The following is a 21,816-nucleotide window of genomic DNA, read 5'->3' as shown; positions in this document are numbered from 1 at the left end:
GACAAATTTTCAAAGTTGCCTGCCAGTATTGAATATTTATTTTGCAAGAATCTCCTACACTGCAGGGTGATCTTGGTTTTTGTCCTCTTAAGGATGTCCGATCGGAAAAATATTAGCGTACTGCGCGGATTTCCGCGCAGAAATGTATCCATAGTAACCACGCGCGCATAGTGACGTTCCGAACGCTTTTGCGTTGTACAAAATGTCGCCTGCAGGTAAAGGAAAATTTCTATATCGCGGAGAAAAATCGCGACGAGAAAATTTTCAGCGTACCCTCAAACACGCTGGAAGGTACGAGAATTAAGCAAAGAGATAAAAAAATGCAACATGACCATAGCTTGTACAGCGTAATCAGTCCGGGTTATGTCCATATAGAGGATAGTAGGGAAGAGCCAATGGCGTACCGTATATGTAATGAAATTAAGGCAAGAACCAATCACGTACTGTATATGTAATAAGGGTCAAAGGTTACGTTGGTTCACTTTGTTCAGATAGCGATGTGACCGGACAGATCCACGGTCATCCACCGATCGAGTGAGACTGTTGGCTACCCGGAAGTATCTTAGCTCCAGTCGATTGGCGACGTTCTACCGTGTTAAAAATTGTAAGATTTCTTCAGGAATAGTTTTCTAAGTTTCTTTACCCTTGACCATATTCGACAAAGAGTTATTGGACGTTTTTCGTTCTCTTTTCCAGCTTTTGGTTAACTTCTCGGCGATTGATCCGGCGCGCGTTTTCTGAGCAAAGGGTCAATCGTACCGGGAAATGCATGGTGATCGAAAAAATCGTGCTCCATCGTGCTCCGATGACCGACTAAAACAGTTGACCCATCTTTGCAAAGCTTGAAACATTCTCCATACTGCAGATTACAAGGTTAAATTGAAATTTGACCAAAAATAGGCGATATTTGGCGACAAATAACTTACTGTAGATTTACAAGGGTCAAATGCTGATTTCTAGGAGTCGTACCCGGCCAGGAAATTCATCCAAATAAGTAATTTTCAATGTACTAACCACTTGTGTCGGTCACCATCTCGGCCGCACTGAACATTGTGCGTAACGTCTACATCTAAAAACTACCCAGTGCTAAAAGTAAAGGGCGAAATCAAGCCGAAAAGTTCCAAACTCGTTGCAATGTACGAGCCCAGGTTTGCATGGTTAATTATTCGTGACGTTGGTGGCGGCAGGTTCGCTGATTGGTCAATCGTAATATCCTCTCTATGGACATAACCCGGACTGGTAAGTCAGAAGTGTGACGTCCGGTTCGCTATACAAGAGGAGGTAGTGGACAATGTGAAAGACGAGTATTATAATCCCAATGATAGTGTCGCTAGTAGACCTACCGGAGAATGGAAGAATGGCCGTCGCATTGTCGATTTGAGTGTACTAGCCGAAAATCTTGACACTTGTGTCAGTTGTGGGCTTGCCTTACGATTGTCATCGTGTATTGGGAAACGATTCACGGCCTCGGCTCCTGGCTCCACGTAGTGTGTGACAACTTAGCCTGCAGCGAAGTCAACCTAATCCCCACCGATAAGCGTCACGGCAATAAATATTACGTGATTTTTTTGTATGCTGTATTAATATATAGACTCTAAAAAGTAGAAGAACCTGAAAGTCTTTGCTTTGTTCTGTCATTTCCCTCTCAAAAAAAAGTACGATGCGTGGACAGGGCCACTGCAGGTCGCAGCATTTGAAGAGCGCCCTCGCGCGACGAATCCGGGAGAGCATGGTTTATCGCCAGAACCTATAAATCCTAGTTACATTTTGCAAAATTGTGAAAAATCGAGCTCGGTGACCTACTAAACAAAATGTGGTTTTGAAAAATTCACAAAAAGGGCTATTATTTAGCGAAGTTTGAGAAAATTGACATTAGTAGAAACTATCAATAATTAATAAATTACCCTCTCCCATTCCTTAAATTTGGGCATATTTGTTACAATTTTAGTTAAAAAATAAATATCGTGACTTTTTAACTCAATTTCAATGTAAGTAAAATCTTCAAAGTAGCTTAAATTTATCATTTGTTTGTTCTTTTACAGTGTAAACGTGAAAAATGCAATCATGATATATATATGAAAATGATGACCTGTTTTTTTTTATTTTTAGTGATTTTGTGAAAACCGTGAATTTTTAATGTCATTTTTTAAAAAACAAGCGCGGTGACCCCATCTTTTTTTCCTAGTTTTGGACTACTCTCATATGTAGGTATTCAAAAAACCCCATTTGAAAAAGTTGACATTACTTTTACTTTTTCCGATCGTACATCCTTAATGACTGTGCAAAGTGTGATGTATGTTCTATGTGTGGTACGTCATGCTATATGATTGTCCGTGACTGATAGATGTACCACAAGCTTGTAGTAAATCCATCCATGTATTACCTTCAAGATGAATGGCAAGTATCATTGTGTATATACCAGGAGAAACACATTCATGGCAGCTGAGGGTTCTCCCCAGCCCTAAACAGCGTCGCGGCCCGCGACGCTATTGTTCAATCCCGCAACCCTTTCGATCTCACCGCAACGCTATCATTGTTACCCGCGAATTCGACCAACCCATAAAATCCCTGATAAGTTCACGGATTAGCATAATTAGTTGTGTTGACTAATTAATTATAAGATGTGTGTATATGAGAGATAAACGTCCTTGTAATGGGGTGTAAAATAAATAAAGAGTCAAGAGGCTAGATTAGGCTATATAGCCATTTTATTTTATTTACTACGATCAGTCAGAGCATGAAGATGCTGTCGATTCCGTGAGGACTGCATCATTATTTTGGCGATATATACCTTCTCGCAGCCCAAAACTTCACAAATTTTCCGTCTAAGTGGTCAAAACTGGGTAGATTTGATGGCTGATTTATGGACTTGCCAACACCGGGAGAAATTTTGAGAATCAACATGCAGAAGTGAAGAAAACGGAGGTAATTCATGGGTATGTCAGTTTACTGTCGAGTGGAGCTGGCTACCTTCTCATTATATACACTGTGTAGTAACTCTCGCCGTAGACTAAACATGGGCAATGGTAACTCTCGCCGTAAACTGAACCTGGGCAATGGTGTCACTTGTACATTTTGGCATAGATTGTGAAATTATATAAGGGTTTTTCAGTGGGCTGTTTCACATAAGCAGATTACAATGTGTAAAATATGATTTTATTTATCATAATTAAATTGTAATTTATGAACAATCATAATTATCACAACAATGGGTTTCCAGACGGTATTTACACAAAGTAGACGACATTGTTTGTAAAAAAGTTTTAATATTCTGTAACATTCATATTAATAATTTATTAATATTCATAATCATTGTTATGATAATAATAGGAAAAATCATCACAAATAATGTCTACTCGACCTGTGTCTATGGCAACCGTTTTGGTAGCTCCACGATGGCAACATATGGCATGAATGGATGGGGCGTACGGCGTCCAGCTCTGTATGAGCAGAGGGACCGTGATTATGTAAACTACTCCGAATTTGTGGAGGGACCGGGCCGTGATAGAGACCAGACTGCAAAGATTTCAACATTACCTGTGCTACACCATCACAGTCGACGCCTTTCGGCGAGATAACCTTGAACTGAAGAAATAATCGTGGGTCGCTGTTGTGTTTGTACCAGCTGACTGCGAAAAAGATGTTGATTGGGCGACGTATCCATTCGACTTCAGACCGACTTCCGCTTTTTGCTGGAATCAGCTGGTGAGGCATTGTGGGTAACTTCAAACACTCTGAGCCCCGGACGTGAACGGACCTAGTCCAGCTATCACCTCATGCACGTAGCAGGTGCCGCAAAAGTTAATCGATTTCGAAAATCATCACAAAACATGCTTTGAAGGCTGATATATCAATTTTACTTATTTTTGACCTTGAACTAAAATTTGGAGGGGAAAGTAGAGCTATTCGTAACTGCCTTCCCACTGATGATATACGACAAAAATATACCCTCCCCTTTGTGAGTTTGCCAGGAAGTTTGATGCCCACTGCCCTCCAGTATCTATGGTCTAAAACCCGCTCCCCAGTCCCCAAAACAGTTAAAAACTCCCCATTGCCCTACCCCTACAACTGGGATTCCCCGTTGCCAACAAGATGTCCACTAGGCAACCCAGACCGACGTAAAACCGTGCACGTGCGAACACTATACCTTGGAACATTGCTCCCCTATATTATAAGCTTTAAGTTAGAATATTCGGTTCTACTTTGGTAATACAAATCTATTGTCAAATATAGACCCACTCCCCAAAACTATCTGTTGTAAAATTTGCCCCCCCCCCCCGTCTCCATCATAGTTTTTTTAAAACTCAATCCCCTGATTTCCACCCAATAACAATTTAGGCCCCTAACATACAAATTACAGCCAGAGACAAGGCAAATATCACGCTTCACAACGAAACGAAGTGTCTTGAGTCTCCATTGATCTACACTCCAGCTTATGCAGCTTCTGTAAAAATGCACATTTGTATTCATGTTTTCATCATTGTAGACAATTTCAGAATACAGTTCATTTTTTTTATGCAGGGCGCATATTCAAGAGTTAAAATTATTTCAAAGAAAAAGTATGCCGCAACTGAAGAGGGCGCCTTTGCCGCCAACATGCACAGCAACCGGTGTCCTTATCCATGTGCACATGATGGGCGCAAATGCTAAAATTGGTTCACGTGACTTCCTCTGCCATAAATAGACAAATACCAGCAAACCCACTGTTTTTCACCCCACTTCGTCAGTTTTCGTAAACTTTTTGTGATATGCAACACATCGAACACATCATACGGCGTTGGCGGAATATATTGTGATCTATTTCAAGTCGAAGTGCTATGAAAATAATACCACTAAACCAGCATTGTACTTAGGAACTTCCATTGGATTAAGGTGTAGACAAATAACGTCCCAAAAACTTGAAATAATGACAAATCAAAGAAATTCAGTCTTGTTATATTTTCTATACAATGTATGTCTTTCTTCAACTCCGAGTTTTTTCTGAAACTGGCAGTCTAGATTTGAAAATCCAGGCGTAAGGAACAAAAAATGGAGCTTTTCGTTCACAAGCCCTCAGGAAACAGTGTCGGTCAGTCGGGAACTTTATTTCTTTAATTTCCTTATTTCAGTATGACTCATACAGCAAAATTCGGCAAAATCATGCATGCTTTTTTCTTGAATGAGAAAATTTAAATACACGTCAGTATCGGAGAGGTTCTAAATAGGATAGGTCGGGTTACGGAAACAAAATACTTTTTTATTTGGCCTGATGTGTGTTTTGTATTCTTTGATTCTGTTCGCTGGCTTTCAGTGTGTTTACACATGTTTTACTTTTAGTGCCCCCTGTCCGTCGATCTCGCCCTGTCTATAACCGCTGTCCCTCTTCTATCACGTTGCCATAATGTTTCGCATGGGATTTACCGGTCAAGGTAGTTGTGATGAAACCCAGACGAGCACGACCGCCCGAGATTACGCTATGTGAGTATTTTGTAGTGCAGTGTGTGGCAGGTCTGTTTTGTCTGCTGCAGTGCTGTCGCTCGAGGTTTTGTCTGGGATGTTGATCGGACGGTTTTGCCGTCCGACACACATACCTAGGCAAAACCTGGAGTTACAGCACTGCACTGCAGCTAGTGTGCTGTTAGCTCTGCTCGGCCTGAGATACCCTCTGCTTTGCAGACACTTCATTATACCAAGGAAGTGTCAGCTATCGATTCATTACAGATCCTTTACTGAAACATTTCTTTAATATCATTTCCGATTGGATGAGACAAACTTTATAGTACAACGGTACATATTTAAAGTCGTAATGATTTATGAAGAACATTGGCATTACAATATTTTTGCACCTAAGAAAAACATTTCATTACACAATTTTTTACATATCAGTGCTTTCTGCATATTTTTAGGATATTGTTTCACATGCGTCATTATTTCCATATGTGTGTGAACTATTGAAATAAACTTCAAAATCAACAAAGTTTACTGGTGATTAACCAGTGTTAACAAATTACAGGTAGGTCAGAAGTGGTTTGAAATCATTGGTTTTATTTTCAAAAGCACTGTGTTTATCCCATAGAAAAACAAATCATGTTTTCATGTTTAACAGAAGCATAGAAAACAAAACAGATTTAATTAGGAAAAAATATTCACAAATTGGCCATAAGTTGTAGAAGAGATACTTGAAATAATAGTAAATGTAAAATTTGATTTAAATTAACCTGTTTTGTGCAAATCCATGTACACGCAAAGGATTTAAAAAGTATAATCTGAAAAAGTCATCAATTAATCTGAAAACTGTTTATGTGATTATATTGAAAGAGTTATGATGAGAGCACTTTTTCCTTAAAAGATAAGCTTAACTGGCAACATGGCACATGAGAACAGAGTTGGTAGAGTAAATAATATATGAGCGTGATTTGGTTAGCAGAGAAAAGATGAATGAATATTGTGTGTACATTTAATGTACATAATTTTGATTTTGCTGAAATTATAATTATGTATCCACATAAAAATGATAGATATTGAAGTAGGTCATTAGTCTAATTCAGTTTTTGATCAGTGAAACAGAAAATTTACAAGTAATAAAATTTAAAAATATACCCGCTAAACTGGTAGAATATATGTGTCAAGTCTTTTGGTCTTTCGGAACAAAAGTGTTTCAAGTACATAGTAAGCTATGGCATAAAGTTAATCCTAATGCTGTGAAAGCTTGTTCCTCTTATTAATCATCCCTTACATTAAATCTTTTTGTCATTTTTTTCTCTTCTACAGAGACTTATGCTATGATGGAATGATAATGAGAAGATCATGTTCCAGTATTATATATGAAGATGATGAGAAAGAGTCTCAGCTTTGAATTCATGCTTAAAGCAAACAAAATTTAGATTTGATGCCACGTATTCATTAATTTTCGTGATAGTTCATACATGCAACACATGTCACAGAGATTGGACGTTGCATATTGCTGACAGTAACAGTAATTATTTGTTTCAGACTTTATCCACTTTTGTAATCCCTATTTGTGAACAAGATAATTTTACTCATGTAATCACTCAGTTTTCGAAATAAAATATTTTTTCAGATATGTCACTGTCGTGTCATATTAATGATTCACCATGACTTTTGAATTTTGTAAAATATGTGGATTTTTTGTCAACTTTGGAAATATTCTGTAAAATTACAGAGTGTTTCAGACTTATAAGCAAATCACTACTGATGATTTTACATGACTTGTTACTGGGTACTTTCATTCTCAAATAATTTGGTCATATACACAAAACCTGAGGGACAATGGATCAACTTCAAATTTTTAACAACAATAGTGCTATATATACCAGTATAGCTGTTCATCATGTATATCAGGCATCATGTATAAGAAACAAAGTACAAGCATAAGAGAGCTATATAGTACATTAAACTTTTTCATGTATGTTTAATAAAGGCCAGGGACTTGATCCCCGGGATCAAGTTTGTTTTAGTCTATAAGAGGATTATTGAGTGTCATCATAGCCTTTTGTTTCCCATTGAAATTGTAATCTAATAAGTAGCCTTCCCTGCGAGAAAATCTGACGCTGGCAAGGCCTTTAAAAATTCCCCTTTTCTTCCTCAAAACATTTACTTAAGAGCACCAGAGTATGGATTGTCTGCAACCAATTGGATGTCTTTGTGACAACAACCTAGATGTAATATATACCCTTATTGAGTCCATGATGCAATTATGTAAAGAAAATAAACAAACATACTTGCCTCAAACTAGCTCTCATCTATGCCATCATTTTACAGAGAATAATTCTATATTGCTTGAATCATCTAAAGATAAATAGAAAGCAAAACCCTTTGGCAGCGCTATGACTGGTGATGAGGTCAAATTATTTTATTACCCTCAAAAACAAATGAAAAGATTGTTTTCAAAGATTTTGTTTCTTGGTTAGAATTTTATTAGAGCTCATCGCCAGAAATGTAACTATGAAAGTGCTACTTTGTTGAAAATCATGAGACCATAGATTACATCTTCACATCTTAATATGAAAATTTAATTTATCTGAAGTTCTTGATAATATCGATTTGCAATTGGCATTCTTTATAATACAGTCAATGATGAAGAAATGAAAACTTGTTTAGAGTTTAAAATGTTTTATTCATGAAACTGGCTCTACTGCATAGTTTATTTGCATTGTGGAAATCTTGGAAATTGCATTCTTGTACTGTGTGAGCATTTCAAAATCTATGTGACGTAAGAAAGTGCAAGAAATGTTTACCACAACTTGAGAAGAAAGTGAATGACTCCAGACTGTATGTTTTTCTACTTAGTATTTGATTCCAGAGTACAGCTTAATTTCTCATGAATTGACACTTTATACAGTGGAAAAAGAAGAGAATCTAAAGTTCTTTCACATTTTTCACACTGACCTTCAGTTTTCAATGAAAAAAAGAATAGCCATTGAGCACTAGTTTTGTCATCTATAAGTCACAATACTGGTTGTATGATGTATTTGAATGCAATTTTCCCAAATTGCAAGTCACTAATTATGCTAATTTTGACTGCTTTATCACTTACCTGTACACTGTACCTTAGTACAAATAAGAGATTATTGCATGTTTTAAAAGGCAAAAATTAATCATTTTATTGCACACAAAAACAAATGTAATGATTGTTTTCAAAGATGTTGCAACACTGGCAAATCATCACAGCTATTTTTTAACACCTCGGAAAAGTTATCAAGAGGCAATATCCATGACATAATGCTGTACTCTAGCATATACTTGTGTAACTCAATAAAATTGCACTTTTGTTATTACAACGTCACGAAAATAATTTTCGTGACAGATCAAGTAGATATTAAATTTTCAGGAAAATATAATTAGCAAGCATTTTTACAGAGACAATCTTTAATGGTTGGAAATATTTCATTGTTTGCCGCATTTTCTGTCACTCAATGTAACCCAGCCAGCTGTGCTGTAAAGTTTATTCTCAATGACAGACATTGCTAATGGTACTGTAGCTCTGCGTGGCAGGGCTGTGTGTTACCGGCGTTATGGGCCTCTTTCCCCCTGCCATGCAGAGCTACCGTACGACTTCCGGGTGCTCTGGCCTAGCTGCTACCTGCGAGCTTGAAACTGCGACCTGGAAGATCACGACCTGATCCATGATTTTAGGTATTTGGTGTTTATTGAGAGTATGAAAAGCAGTCACAAGTAATATCAGTGATAGGTGGTGTCATTTAGGAAAGAGATGAGCTTCGATGACACAGCTGTGTTGGCCTACGTGTTGTTCGGTGGCTTTCAAAGTTCGGTTTCAAAGGGACAATGCTCAATTGATCACCGATTTTCATGAATAAAATTTGTTTTGATAGGCCTACTTCGACAAGCATGTTGTTTATATGTTGTTTCCTAAAGTGGTGGCTATTTCACAGATCGAAATGACCTAGTTTAGGCCTAAAGAAGTATTCTGTGGTTGTTGTACTTCGATTCGGTGACCATGCACCCCACCCAGCCTTAATGCAAGATTAATCGAACGTGGCTAAAACAACAGGAAATGTCCAGTCACATCGCAAGCACAGTTCGCCGCACGAATTACGCAACTAGAACACAAGCGAACAAACGAAGAAACAAAGAAAACACTAGTCTTCACAACGAAAACTATAGCAACAATATATATAAGAACACAAGCTATAAAAACAGCAATGTGCGAAAACTGGGAACACATAGACAAGGACGAAACACTATAGCCCGAATGAAATATTTCCACAACAACCGATCATCGCATACAAAAGAAATGATTAGCGATATACTGGTACAGGCCAAAGTCCACGGCATTTGGAACAAGGCAAGAAACAAATATACACAAAACGATCGAAACATGATATTCTAGTTTCCCTGCTATAAAAACAAGAGATCAACATCATAGACACAATATATAAAAATAAGAGAAGAGACCGAACTGGTTTCGAAACTTGGGGTCAAAGGATCACGGTTGTCTAAGACACACTCGACTACGCCCACGTCTCGCCATGGCTTATTTTAAAATTAACGATTCGTTTGTTAATTTTCACACTAACAGCCAAAACACAACTCAGACACTAAACACCAAAGCACATACAAGGCGAGATGGCTGATGTGTGAAGCCACTTTCCCTTTATTACATCGCAGTTGTGAAGTCGCAGGTCGTAGTTGACGAACACGCAGGACGCAGGTCGCTGTTGTGAAGTCGCAGGTTACACCAAGGTCTAAATTAGCCCTGCGTACGATGCTGTGTGTTCCGCTGCAGCTAACCGGTGTGATGCGTACGATGCCGTGTGTTCCGCTACAGCTACCCGCTGTGGTGAGCGGGGCGGTTACCTGTAGCGGAACACACAGCATCGTACGCAGGGCTAGGTCTAAATGCCCAAGTCGCAGGTCGCAGTAAATGCCCAAGACGCAGGTCGCATGTTTCACACTCGCAGGACGCAGGTCGCAGTTTTGAAGTCGCAGGTCGCATGTCGCATGTCGTGACCGGATTTCCATACGACTACGTTCATGACCTTCAGTGTTTATCGAACGTAACCTGATGCGACAACCCGCAATATGACCCAAAAAATCCGAGGTCACCCCATACCAACGAAGTAACCCGCATATCTCGAAATGCCGTTGGTTTACTTACAATTACTGCGTGTATACTGTTTTAAAAACTTGAGTTAGGTCTCAAAATTAATATTTTATGTGAAATTGTCTATGAAAATTAAAATCACGTCGCATAGTTTTGGCTGCGTGCAGAATGGTTACGCCAAATCATCGCATGATCTGCTATGGTGATGTTCAGATGAGTGAAAACGTAAACATACCGGGGCATTCGAAGTTTTATGGGGGCATAAAAACGGCTTTGAGTCATGTAATATTCTTCAAACTGGAGAAGTAATATGATCAAGAAATTTGATTTGGGATCAGGAAATCGTAAAAACTAAGGGCATGTAAAGAAGAGAACCTTAGGGTGTAAAACGGAGGGACGAAAGTAACTGAATTTTTGATAAAAAGTGATAGAAAATTTAGCAAAAGTGACTTATATAAATCTTTTCACCATTGAATGCACCATATACTTTTTATCGAAGAAAAGTTGTGATTTTATTCCATATGATGACTCTTATTTTGATTGTCAACGGTAATTCATACAGATTGACCACCCCTACTATTACAATCGACGAACAATTGTCCAAGAATGCGCACAACTTTGCGCAGTTGATTTGTGCAGCGCCTGAGCCAACCATACTATAGCGTAGCGGCACCGCCGGCTCGCTGAGCTGAGCTTTAATCAGCTCAACTGCCGGGGGCGGTATTATGATCAAAGGTGAAGCCAGCGAGGGGCTGTGAGAGAGTCTATCTCCGATTATGAAAAATCGTCATATTGTACACTTGAAAAGATTTTGGCAGGGTGCATTTTGCTCTTTGAAAATCCTCAGCGCAGCACTGCGTGACCATCAATTTCAATGATGTTTTCACTACTTATTACAGGTGTCTCCATAAAGTGAATACACTTGAATCAAGGATGTAAACATCCATGCTTGAATGAACTTTGTGATCAGTGCAATTCTGTCCCATATTATATCAAATGCCTCAATTGATAAAAGGTGAGTTGGAGACTCGGTGTGTCTTAGAAGAATCGTGACATACAGTTTGTACAATTAACGATTCAGGACATGTTTCACCATGCTGTACAGAGTTCACAAAAGAGACTGTTAGTTATCTGAAAGATCTTGACAGCAGGGTCGGCTACAAAATTGTTGACACGGGAGTGTAGCTTACTATTTTATTCCGTTCTCTAAGAATGGCTAAAATGGCAAACTTTCAGGCTGATGATTCTTATTTATCCCTTTATGCTGATATTTGAGACAGATGAGTTCATGTACTTGCACTTCGCACTTTTCACCTGTCAACAATCAATAACCGTAGAAAACAGTCCACTGAATTGAGGAAATTTGAGCAGCCGCACCCACATTTGGGTCGAAACCTGCGGCCATGCGGGTGTATTCGCAAATCAAGACCGCATGTGAGAAGTCTGGCATGCGAGACTGCGACTGTGTTCGGCAGAAATTGTATGTTTGCATAAAAAGGAAGTCAGACCATTCTGCTATAGTCACGCATGGTGTCTTAATATTGTCGTGTAAGTTGGTAATAAATTTGTATCATTAATCCGCACAATTCAAACCTACATGTCAAAGTACAAGAGATAAATTTGTAACCGTTATCTACACAGTGCACATGTGCGGACGTGCACATCGTCCGCTCGCACGGGCCCGTTACTTCCCACATCCATGCTGCCCGAACAAGAGACTTTTGCAAGCCAAGGTGGGACGTGCATGACCTTATGTGACCCGATGGCATTTCACATGTGCTGTTCTTTCTCTATATCGAAAACGCGTTGAACTATTGACAAGATGATTTTTTAGTGATGATTAAAGAGCCAAAACTGCGATCAGCCACATTTTTAACTAGTTGTCTTAGTAATTTCAGGAAATTTGTGACAGACACGACACACGTAAGCAAACTGGGTCGAGTTCCCATAAAACATTTGGAACATTCTATTATAGTATAGGTGAGCCTAGGCTCAGTCAGACGCATTATGCTCAGATCTCATTTCAATATTGTGCTATATATTGTCTATCCTGCCTTTGACAAGTCTTAACTAAATAACATTTGAGTCGTCCCGGTTCTCATATCAGCCCTCTATATGTGATATGTCTGTCAGATTAGTTTAATTTTCAGTTCAGATTATCCTATGTCAATTTCTTCAATGTTTTATGGAGATCCATGCGTCAGTTTTTACCTATGTGAAACAACCTGTACTTCATTGAGAATACATGGATTTTCTGTATCATTGTGTTGAGATTTAACACTTCATGAGCCGCGTTTGTTGCAAATTGCTTTTTGTTGTAATTAAATCATTCGTGATTTGTGAATGATAAGAGAAACGTGAAATATGGCCGAATACGTTTTTGACTTTCACACATGTTTGCATGACTGTACAGAAATAAACGTAAAAGCTGATATAACTATAACATGTAAACCATTAAGGTATATTCCTGTTTAGAATTTACAACTTTCAGACTAATTTTATACCACACGATAAAATGACAAAGTGATGGTGTTGAAATGAAGCTGTAAAATTGTTTGCTATTTTTGGTCAATTTTCGATCAAACACTGCGTTTCCTTCTCGTTGAAAAAAAATGTTAGGTTATAATAATGAGAAATATGTTGTATGATCGTGGGCGGCTACCTTCTATACGGGTCGCCATGTTTAAAGTGAGTAGTCACTTCAATTGAATTCAAGAGAAAAGTCTTGTCGCAAGAGGATGGTATGAACAATTTTTCTGTTAGAGTGTATTTTAGCAGTTGATGGGTGCTTTTTTAAGCCCTCAAGTTTGCTTTTGCACACAGATATTCCTTCGCTATTACTTTATTGTTGTTTTATTGCTTTATCTTTGTATTACAGCAAGTAGAGCTTGGAAAATTATGTTGCTGTAATCAAAGATTTATCACTTTTTCCAGACAAGTAAACAATAACAGTTGTGTAAAAGAACCGTTTTTGAATATTTTGTTTTTCCATAATTTCATCTATTGCATGGTATTTTTGAAATCAAAATTCCTGTATGCCGACACTGTGACCTGTTTAAATTTACACCACCAAGTGACTGCATGCACGCTCCACTGATTTCATGGATCAGTGGCCATGTTAAAACATGCCGTTGAGCTGGCGAAGGCAGTAATGCATTCATAATCCATGTAAACAAAATCCTGTTTGCATCCTGAAAGCACAGGCCAGTCTCTTTGGTCGCGGAAAAACAAGCCCTGACTTTCTTGGCCGTCTTATTAACAGTGGTTTGCATATAACCGTTGCCAATACAGGAACTACATATACTATTTTAGTTGAGGAGTTGCCAATACTGTCAGGTGAAACCATGGTCTAGCAGGAGTAATTGTCAACTACACTCTGAAAATGTGAAACATTGACTGGAAGGAGTTCAGACGTGGTCAATTGAGGCTGCGTTCACAAATACTGCTGGGGGTGCTGGAGAAAATTGGAGCATTCGAAAGTTCTTTTGGTTAGATGGACGACTTGACAGTTTTGCTCTATGTCTAAGGGGGCCTGAAAATATTTTGGTTTCCTTTTATTTTTTTTACATTTTCCTATTTTATGGTTTGGTAGTTAAGTCGATGTAAAATGAATAACATTTTTATGTCATCCAATGGTTCCCATTACATAAAATCTAGAACCATTTCTACACATTTCATGATTTTTGTCTCTAAAAAAATTAATATGTATACACCTTACCTCTCCTGTCAACATAGCATTCCATTGACACCCTTTTCGCAGGCCCTCATACTTCTAAACTACCCTCAAATAACAATGAAATAGTCTATTGGGTAGTTCATTGGCACAACACATAACATTTGTATGTGGACATTTTCAGAATGTTATTCATCCTTTCCGATCCATATTTCTGCAGAATAGTATTCTTTATCCTTCAAAAATCGTAATACTCAAATCACGAAAACGTGTACTTTTTTAACGGAATTGGGTTCCTTATTTGTTGATATTTACTCAAATGTACTTTGTTTAGGTATCACTTTTTCACATGGGTAGCATATGGATGTTCTACCAGTTTTGTGAAATTACGACTACAACAAGAAAGATCTAAAGGTCATATCAGGCAACATGCCAACAGTAGATTACATTCCTAGTTAGCTTCACGATGATGTTACCCGAGACGATGATATGCGGTACCCCTAAACCCACAATTTTACATGATATGGCTGGCAATCATGTAGGCCGTACGCCAGTTAAACTTGTGGACCATTCAGAAGAATACTGGCAGGTGTAAAGACCTCTTTTACATGGTATGTACATGGACAGACAGACATATAGTCGTCTAATCCAATGCAAGGCTTAGCAGTGAGCACTGTCCTATTCATTCAAAACACTAGCGTTGTGATTGTATTTCAGAACGATATCTCATTAATATGAGAAATTTTTTGGCAATTTGTATTGATTTTTGTGATGTTTAATTCCAAGCACAACTTTTGAGCGTTACATAGAAGTCAAGTGCACCAGCCGAACAGAAATATTAACGTGGTCACATCTTCCACGGCCGAGACGGTGTAGCTCTTCGTACATTTAATTATGATGTTGCTCTACCCTAGGCAAGACGATGCACAGCATTGAACATACTGAAAGATACGTATACATTGTGATAAGAGGGAGTGTGATAACTATATTGACAAAGAATACGAAGGCATAGCTTACAGAGTCACGTTATCAACAAACATTTATTTTAGAACACTGAAACTATTTATATTGGAATAGAATATTTTTTCATTCGACTGTATATATATATATATATATATATATATATATATATATATATATATATATATATATATATATATATATATATTATCGTTGCTTGTAATTTTCAAATCTCTTTTGTAAAATATCTTACCTTAAACCGTAGAAAAAGAAATAGTTACTCAAAACCACCAGCAAAATGTCCGTTGTATATAGGTAAAATGCTGCTCCTGTCGTTTGTACAGAATGATCAGAAAGGGAACATGTTCGATTGGCAAATCCCTGACAAAAAATTTGGACTGGAATGCTCTATGGCTTTTGTAAAGTCTTATACTTACATTGATACAATAAAGGTAGTAAAGTCAACGTTTGTTTTGTATTCTTTTTGACAAGAGAAGCTTAAAAAAGTGAAAAATGTCACTTCATAAAATGCAAAAGAATTGTGAAGAAATAAAAGCAGGATCGAGAGCTGTACTAATTATATTTTGACTTACTTGAAAAAAAAAATATGAGCACAGAACAATACTCCTATTTTACAACCCAATGCATTTTTGATCAAACATCCTGGAACTTTAGGGTTATATTGCAGTGTCCTTTAACACCCAACTTTCTACAAAGCACAGAAAATGCAAAAACAAAATTGTTCTGACACCAGTTTCAGTAACAAGTACGAAGTTGAATGTCAGAGTTGACTTTGTCTTTGGTTTTCTCAATGACCTAAAAACCCATAAATGTAAGGCCACTTGTTGGTCATTCAGCATGTCTTATCGGCTAATTACATAGCACAGGCTGTTACAACTTTTTCTCTATCTTACCAAGGATATTTTCTTTTGAGTCATCCCGACTTAACCCTAAACAACACACTGACACACATTACTCTGAGCAACTGTTTAATTCTAAACTTGCTGAGTCGGTTGGACATGCTCCCTGCATCTGTTCGAAAGTGACGGTAGTAAGTCCTTTCTCCATGTTTGAAACACTCGTTTTTCAATATCAACCAGTACTTCACTCGGCAATACTACAACGAGGGTATTTATTTCTTCTTTCAACTGATTCGGGCAGGAAAGGCCTTGAAGTAAACGTATCACTATATCAGGGGTCAAAAGTTCATTGTTCGGCAGAAAAGCGCACAATGGGGTTCAAAGGGTATCTTTTAAGACGTCCTTTTGTATACAGATACCCACTTCTTAAAACCAAAATCACAGTGCAATCGTATGCACCTCTGCATAACATAGTTCACAGTAACAAAACAATCGATCAGCACCATGTTGAGTACACGACGTCATAGTCCAAGTGGAAGTCCTGGTGACGGAGAAGAATACAGTAGACGTGATCGTCAGCGAATCGCTGCTGCAACCGACGCCGCCATTGAAAATGTACGAGCCATGGGTCCGTCTCCATTTGCGACGGGTCACCAACCAGACACCCAGGACAATGAAGCCGAGCCAGATACTATTGAAAGTGGTCAGACTGCTGCCACGTCTTCGAGTTCAAGTACCTCGCGAAGAAATTCAAAGGACAATGGAAAGGAAGACAAGCCAAAGTAAGTGCATTGACATCATATCTCTCGAGTTGAACAATCTTAGCTCAGGTGATAACTCTGGGTTTTCGAACGACTACTAAGGAATGTTGGAATGCACACCTGATTATATGGTGTATGCGTGTGTGACCCCGTGGTATTATGTTCATGCCAGTGACTACCGTGGCCGAAAACGACACAGACCCTCTTCAGTTTGTAATTGCGTCGTTCTGTTTAACCTGCGTCGTTCTGTTTTGACCTGCGCTCTTCAGTTTGTAATTGCGTCGTTCTGTTTGAGCTGCGTCGTTCTGTTTCGACCTGTGCTCTTCAGTTTGTAATTGCGTCGTTCTGTTTGAGCTGCGTCGTCCTGTTTGACCTGTGCTCTTCAGTTTGTTTTCAGCATAACACGGAAGTACTGGAGTAAACATTTTGTAACAAACATTGAACGGTCACTTGAAAAATACCATTGCAACTTGGCATTGGTGCCATGCTCGTGGAGTTACAGGTAGTAGAGGTAGAGCAACTCCACACATCGTTCACATATTGGTGTTTGCGTTTAATGTGTGGTGGTGTGTATTTTTTGTTTCACTGTCTTGTGTACAGAACAGAATAGGTACGGCGAGACAGCTGAATGTGAATGTCAGTGCAGTCTGTACAATGGCAGAATAGGTACGGCGAGACAGCTGAATATGAATGTCAGTGCAGTCTGTACTCCAGAGTTGAGACACTGCGTACGACACTATAAACGCTATGTTTCGAAAGTTTGCCAGACTTTCTTTATCAATCGCCTCAAGTCAGGTTCAGTGGATAAATTTCGTGGTATAATGGCAGATTGTACGTATTCCTATGTTGTCCCACTGAAGGTTTGTTCTTTCATTCTGGAAGCTAGGATGTCTAACTTTGTTCTATTGTGTTAAATGTTGTGTTCGTATTGTGTTTACTAGACTGATATATATATATATATATATATATATATATATATATATTATATATATATATATTTACAAACAAGAGAAAAAGGTACAAAAAAGAAAACGGAAACAGAACACAGACAAAAGACAAAGAACAAGGATAGCACTTATAAAAAAAAGACATTCTCAATCTATGATTCAAAGTACATTACCAGAATATGCCAGCGGGTCCTATACTTTTCAGTTGTGCTATTTTTGTAGGAAATGTTTCTCTCAACTTTGTGTTTTTGTTTGAGCTCCGTTATAAATAAATAGAACAGAAGAATTTTCTTTTTTGTCTACACTTCTAGACAAGAACTGTTTCCCTAAGATAATGTGCACAGTAACATGTTTTTACTGTAATTTAAACAGCAGGGAGAGAGGTTATGCCTTCATTGTTACCCTTGGACAAGGCTACCTCGTGGTCGTCATCATCACTTGCCACACGTGATGGGGCAGACTGTTTACATCCTGAGCATTTTTGAGCAATTTTATAAGAAGGAAAGTGAGGGCAACTTCACACATCGTTTCTACCTTTGTTCATGATGCAGTACATTGAGTCGATTAATGTGTGTATATCCAATCTCTCAAACTCACTTAACCATAGTGCGTCACTCTTTTCCTTATTGATCTTCTGACCGGGGATGTTGCCGAATGAGTCAACTATTCTGTGAAATTCTTCGGCAGATTTCACATCTGATAACATTCGAGTGGTGTCATCTGCATATTGTGCAATTTTAACTCATTTTGTTCGATTTGAATGCCCTTAATTGTTTTGTTTTGTTGTGACGAATGGCGATGGACAAAATTTCTAAACTAAAAACAAGTAAGGTGAAAGAGTATCACCTTGTCTTGAACCGCTGCTAACTTAAAATTAATCAGAGGTGACACCATTATTAATGACAAGAAATATTGCAGTATAAGACTTTGACCCATAGAATAAAAGATTCACCAAAATTAAATTTCTTTACAGCAAAGTAAAGGAAAGGCCACTCGATAGAGTCAAATGCCTTGGCAAAATCAATACAAAGTAGAATACCAGGAATATCGTTTTCTTTTGTAAAGTGTATTGAGTCTAAAATCTTGCAAACAGCGTCACAGATGTAGCGACCTTTCACATATTAACCAGCTTGATTTGGGTAAATTATTTCCGATTAAACTTTGAAATTCGAATTAAAAGGGCCTTGGCAACAATTTTTATAATAAAAGTTTAAAAGAGAAATAAGTCCCCAATTTTTCAGCTACAGACGATCTTTTTCTTTTTATCAATCAAAGTAATGGTTGCTTGTCTTTGGGAAACTGACACTGACAACTCTCCATATAGACGTGTACATATAGTTGAAACTCAGTACAATTAAATTACCATACAAGGGCCAGAAACGCCATTCCACGGGGTTTTTATTACTGGACATGTTTTTCGAAGCTTGGTAGCACTCTTCGAGACTCAAATAACCCTCACAAATATTTGTTTTGTAATTCTGACAGTCAAGGAATATGCAAATCGCCAGTGAACTCTTCTGGTTTTTCTTCAGGAAAACAATGTGTAGTCTGGTATAAACTTCGATAAAATTCTTTCTGCGTGTTTAAAATTTCATTTAAATCTGTAGATGCTTGAAGTTTACGAATGTGATTTTTGTAATGATTTCTCTTTTCAAGCTTCAAAAAATAAGCATTGCTTTTTTCAACAAGCTCATGTCATCTTACTCTAGTACGTTGAATAATACCTTGTGTTTTGACTTCGTAAATATCATCTAAAGCTCTCTGAACTTCATCAATGTCTTTTCATGTTTTTCTATTTCACTTTCTTACTTTTGAGGTCCTTTTTTGTTGCTCCAGCTTTTTTTCCTAGTGTCTTTGACACTTAGCCCGTTTTTGCTGTTTTTATACAAAAGTCCATGATTTTATACTATTTAAGCCTTGGATCAAGAACGTCAGTGAAATCTTGTCCCAAATATTTTTTTTTCATGCTGCAAACCTTCGAGCAACCAATAATCGCATACAGAAGGAACAAAAGTATGCGATACACTTACAAATGCCAGACTTCACAAAAGCTACAATAGATGGCACTTCGATTCACATGAGCATACACAAACATTACAAGACCAAACCGTAGACATAGCTTCCGTAATTGAACAACAAACTTCAGTGGAACAACATATTAACACATAAAATCAATCAATCATTCAACATGTCTCACCAATCAAAAATGAATTTTAAGTGACTGATGAAGAAAACCCTGTTTTCGAAACGTAGCTTCAAAGGATCGCAGTGTAACGCTAGTCTCTTCGCTCCAATGTGGGTTAACAGCAAGACACGTAAATTACGGGTACGTCTCGCCATGGCTAATCAACCCTTTACATAAAACAGCTAAACATTATATACACACACATAGAATCATACACAAAACGCAAAGAATTCACATATGAACGATGTGAGGAGTTGCTTTCCCTTTATTACATTCTCCATGGCTAACCAATACTCACATAAAACAATCAAACATGATACACACTCACAATATACACAATATCATACACAAAATGCAAACAACTCAGATATGAACGATGTGTGGAGTTGCTTTCCCTTTATTACAACAAAACAAACTGAAGAGCGACGATCAAACAGAACGATGCAGTTCAAACAGTACGACGCAATTACAAACTGAAGAGCGCAGGTCAAAACAGAATGACGCAGCTCAAACAGAACGACGCAATTACAAACTGAAGAGCGCAGGTCAAAACAGAACGACGCAGCCCTAACAGAACGACGCAATTACAAACTGAAGAGCGCAGGTCAAAGCAGAACGACGCAGCTCAAACAGAACGACGCAATTACAAACTGAAGAGCGCAGGTCAAAACAGAACGACGCAGGTTAAACAGAACGACGCAATTACAAACTGAAGAGGGTCTGTGTCGTTTTCGGCCACGGTAAGTGACGGATTTGAAGCTTTAAAACTTCTCACGATTCTTTAACTCTGATTTTTAGACTCCCATAGGGTTATTTACAGCAAACACGCTCTCGTATATTCACGAAAATTCATTGACAAGGAAGTATTGCAGAAAGCGACATTTTATCCATATCATTACAACTGAAATACTACATAATAGTTTACAACATTTACTGCATTCGTTCGATTCTACGAGCCCCTTTTCACTGCAGCCGAAGGTCGGAAAAAAGATATGAGGATGTCAACGCTAATTCGAAGATAGTCACTAATTTATGTTGCAAATTTTAATGCCAAGGGTTTGTTTTAATTCACACAACAGAGAACTCATGCTGTTCGATATTGACCAATGGCCATACTGCGTAGTACACCGGCAGTCGAATCTGTACGAGTATAAGTTACTTGGCGATCTAGAACTGTTGAAATATTTGCCAGACAACTTTTACTGTACAATACCATTAGTGTTTAATCTACGTATGTCGTGTACATGATAACCTACATTTATGCATTCAGCACGATACCTAGTTAAAACAGGCAATAATGCCTTTCAGAAATATGGTTGCCAAATTTAGACTGCCTGTAGGGGGAAGTCCCGAATGTTCCCCGAACTATGATTGGTCAATTCACGAAATGAGTCAAAGGTGCATGAGGTCAAAATAAAATACTGTTCAGTAAGCAGAGATTATAAGAGGGGTTTCTTAGAGGGATTTTGTTTGATATGTTCTGTCTGTGATTTTTAGTTCCCATTTGCCGTACATATATAGCAACTGGAAGGTTATATGGTTGAAAAAATCTGTATGTGAGGTGTCTGTCTGTCTGTCTGTCTGTCTGTCTGTCTGTCTGTATGTATGTATGTATGTATGTATGTATGTATGTATGTATGTATGTATGTATGTATGTATGTATGTATGTATGTATGTATGCATGCATGCATGCATGCATGCATGCATGCATGTCTTTCTGTCTGTCTGTCTGTCTGTCTGTCTGTCTGTCTGTCTGTCTGTCTGTCTGTATGTATGTATGTATGTATGTATGTATGTATGTATGTATGTATGTATGTATGTATGTATGTATGTATGTATGTATGTATGTATGTATGTATGTATGTA

At 38.0% G+C, this 21,816-nt stretch overlaps 2 protein-coding genes across 2 annotated transcripts in view; both read left to right on the top strand.

The window, feature by feature from the left end:
• The window catches only part of LOC139127247 (uncharacterized), a 236,651-nt gene that overhangs the window by 89,251 nt on the left and 125,584 nt on the right, over positions 1-21,816 (top strand). The gene's annotated exons all lie outside the window — the stretch shown is intronic.
• LOC139127285 (uncharacterized) overlaps positions 16,418-21,816 on the top strand; it is a 50,925-nt gene continuing 45,526 nt past the window's right edge. The window contains exon 1 of the mRNA XM_070693198.1: positions 16,418-16,839. Within this exon, the coding sequence (XP_070549299.1) occupies positions 16,562-16,839 (278 nt within the window). The 5' untranslated portion in view covers positions 16,418-16,561. The remainder of the gene's footprint in view (positions 16,840-21,816) is intronic.

Source organism: Ptychodera flava, unplaced genomic scaffold, assembly GCF_041260155.1.
Source record: "Ptychodera flava strain L36383 unplaced genomic scaffold, AS_Pfla_20210202 Scaffold_30__1_contigs__length_3116999_pilon, whole genome shotgun sequence".
Taxonomy (NCBI): Eukaryota; Metazoa; Hemichordata; class Enteropneusta; family Ptychoderidae; genus Ptychodera; species Ptychodera flava.
The sequence above is the reverse complement of the archived record's forward strand: the minus strand, read 5'-3'. Positions and strand labels throughout refer to the sequence as shown.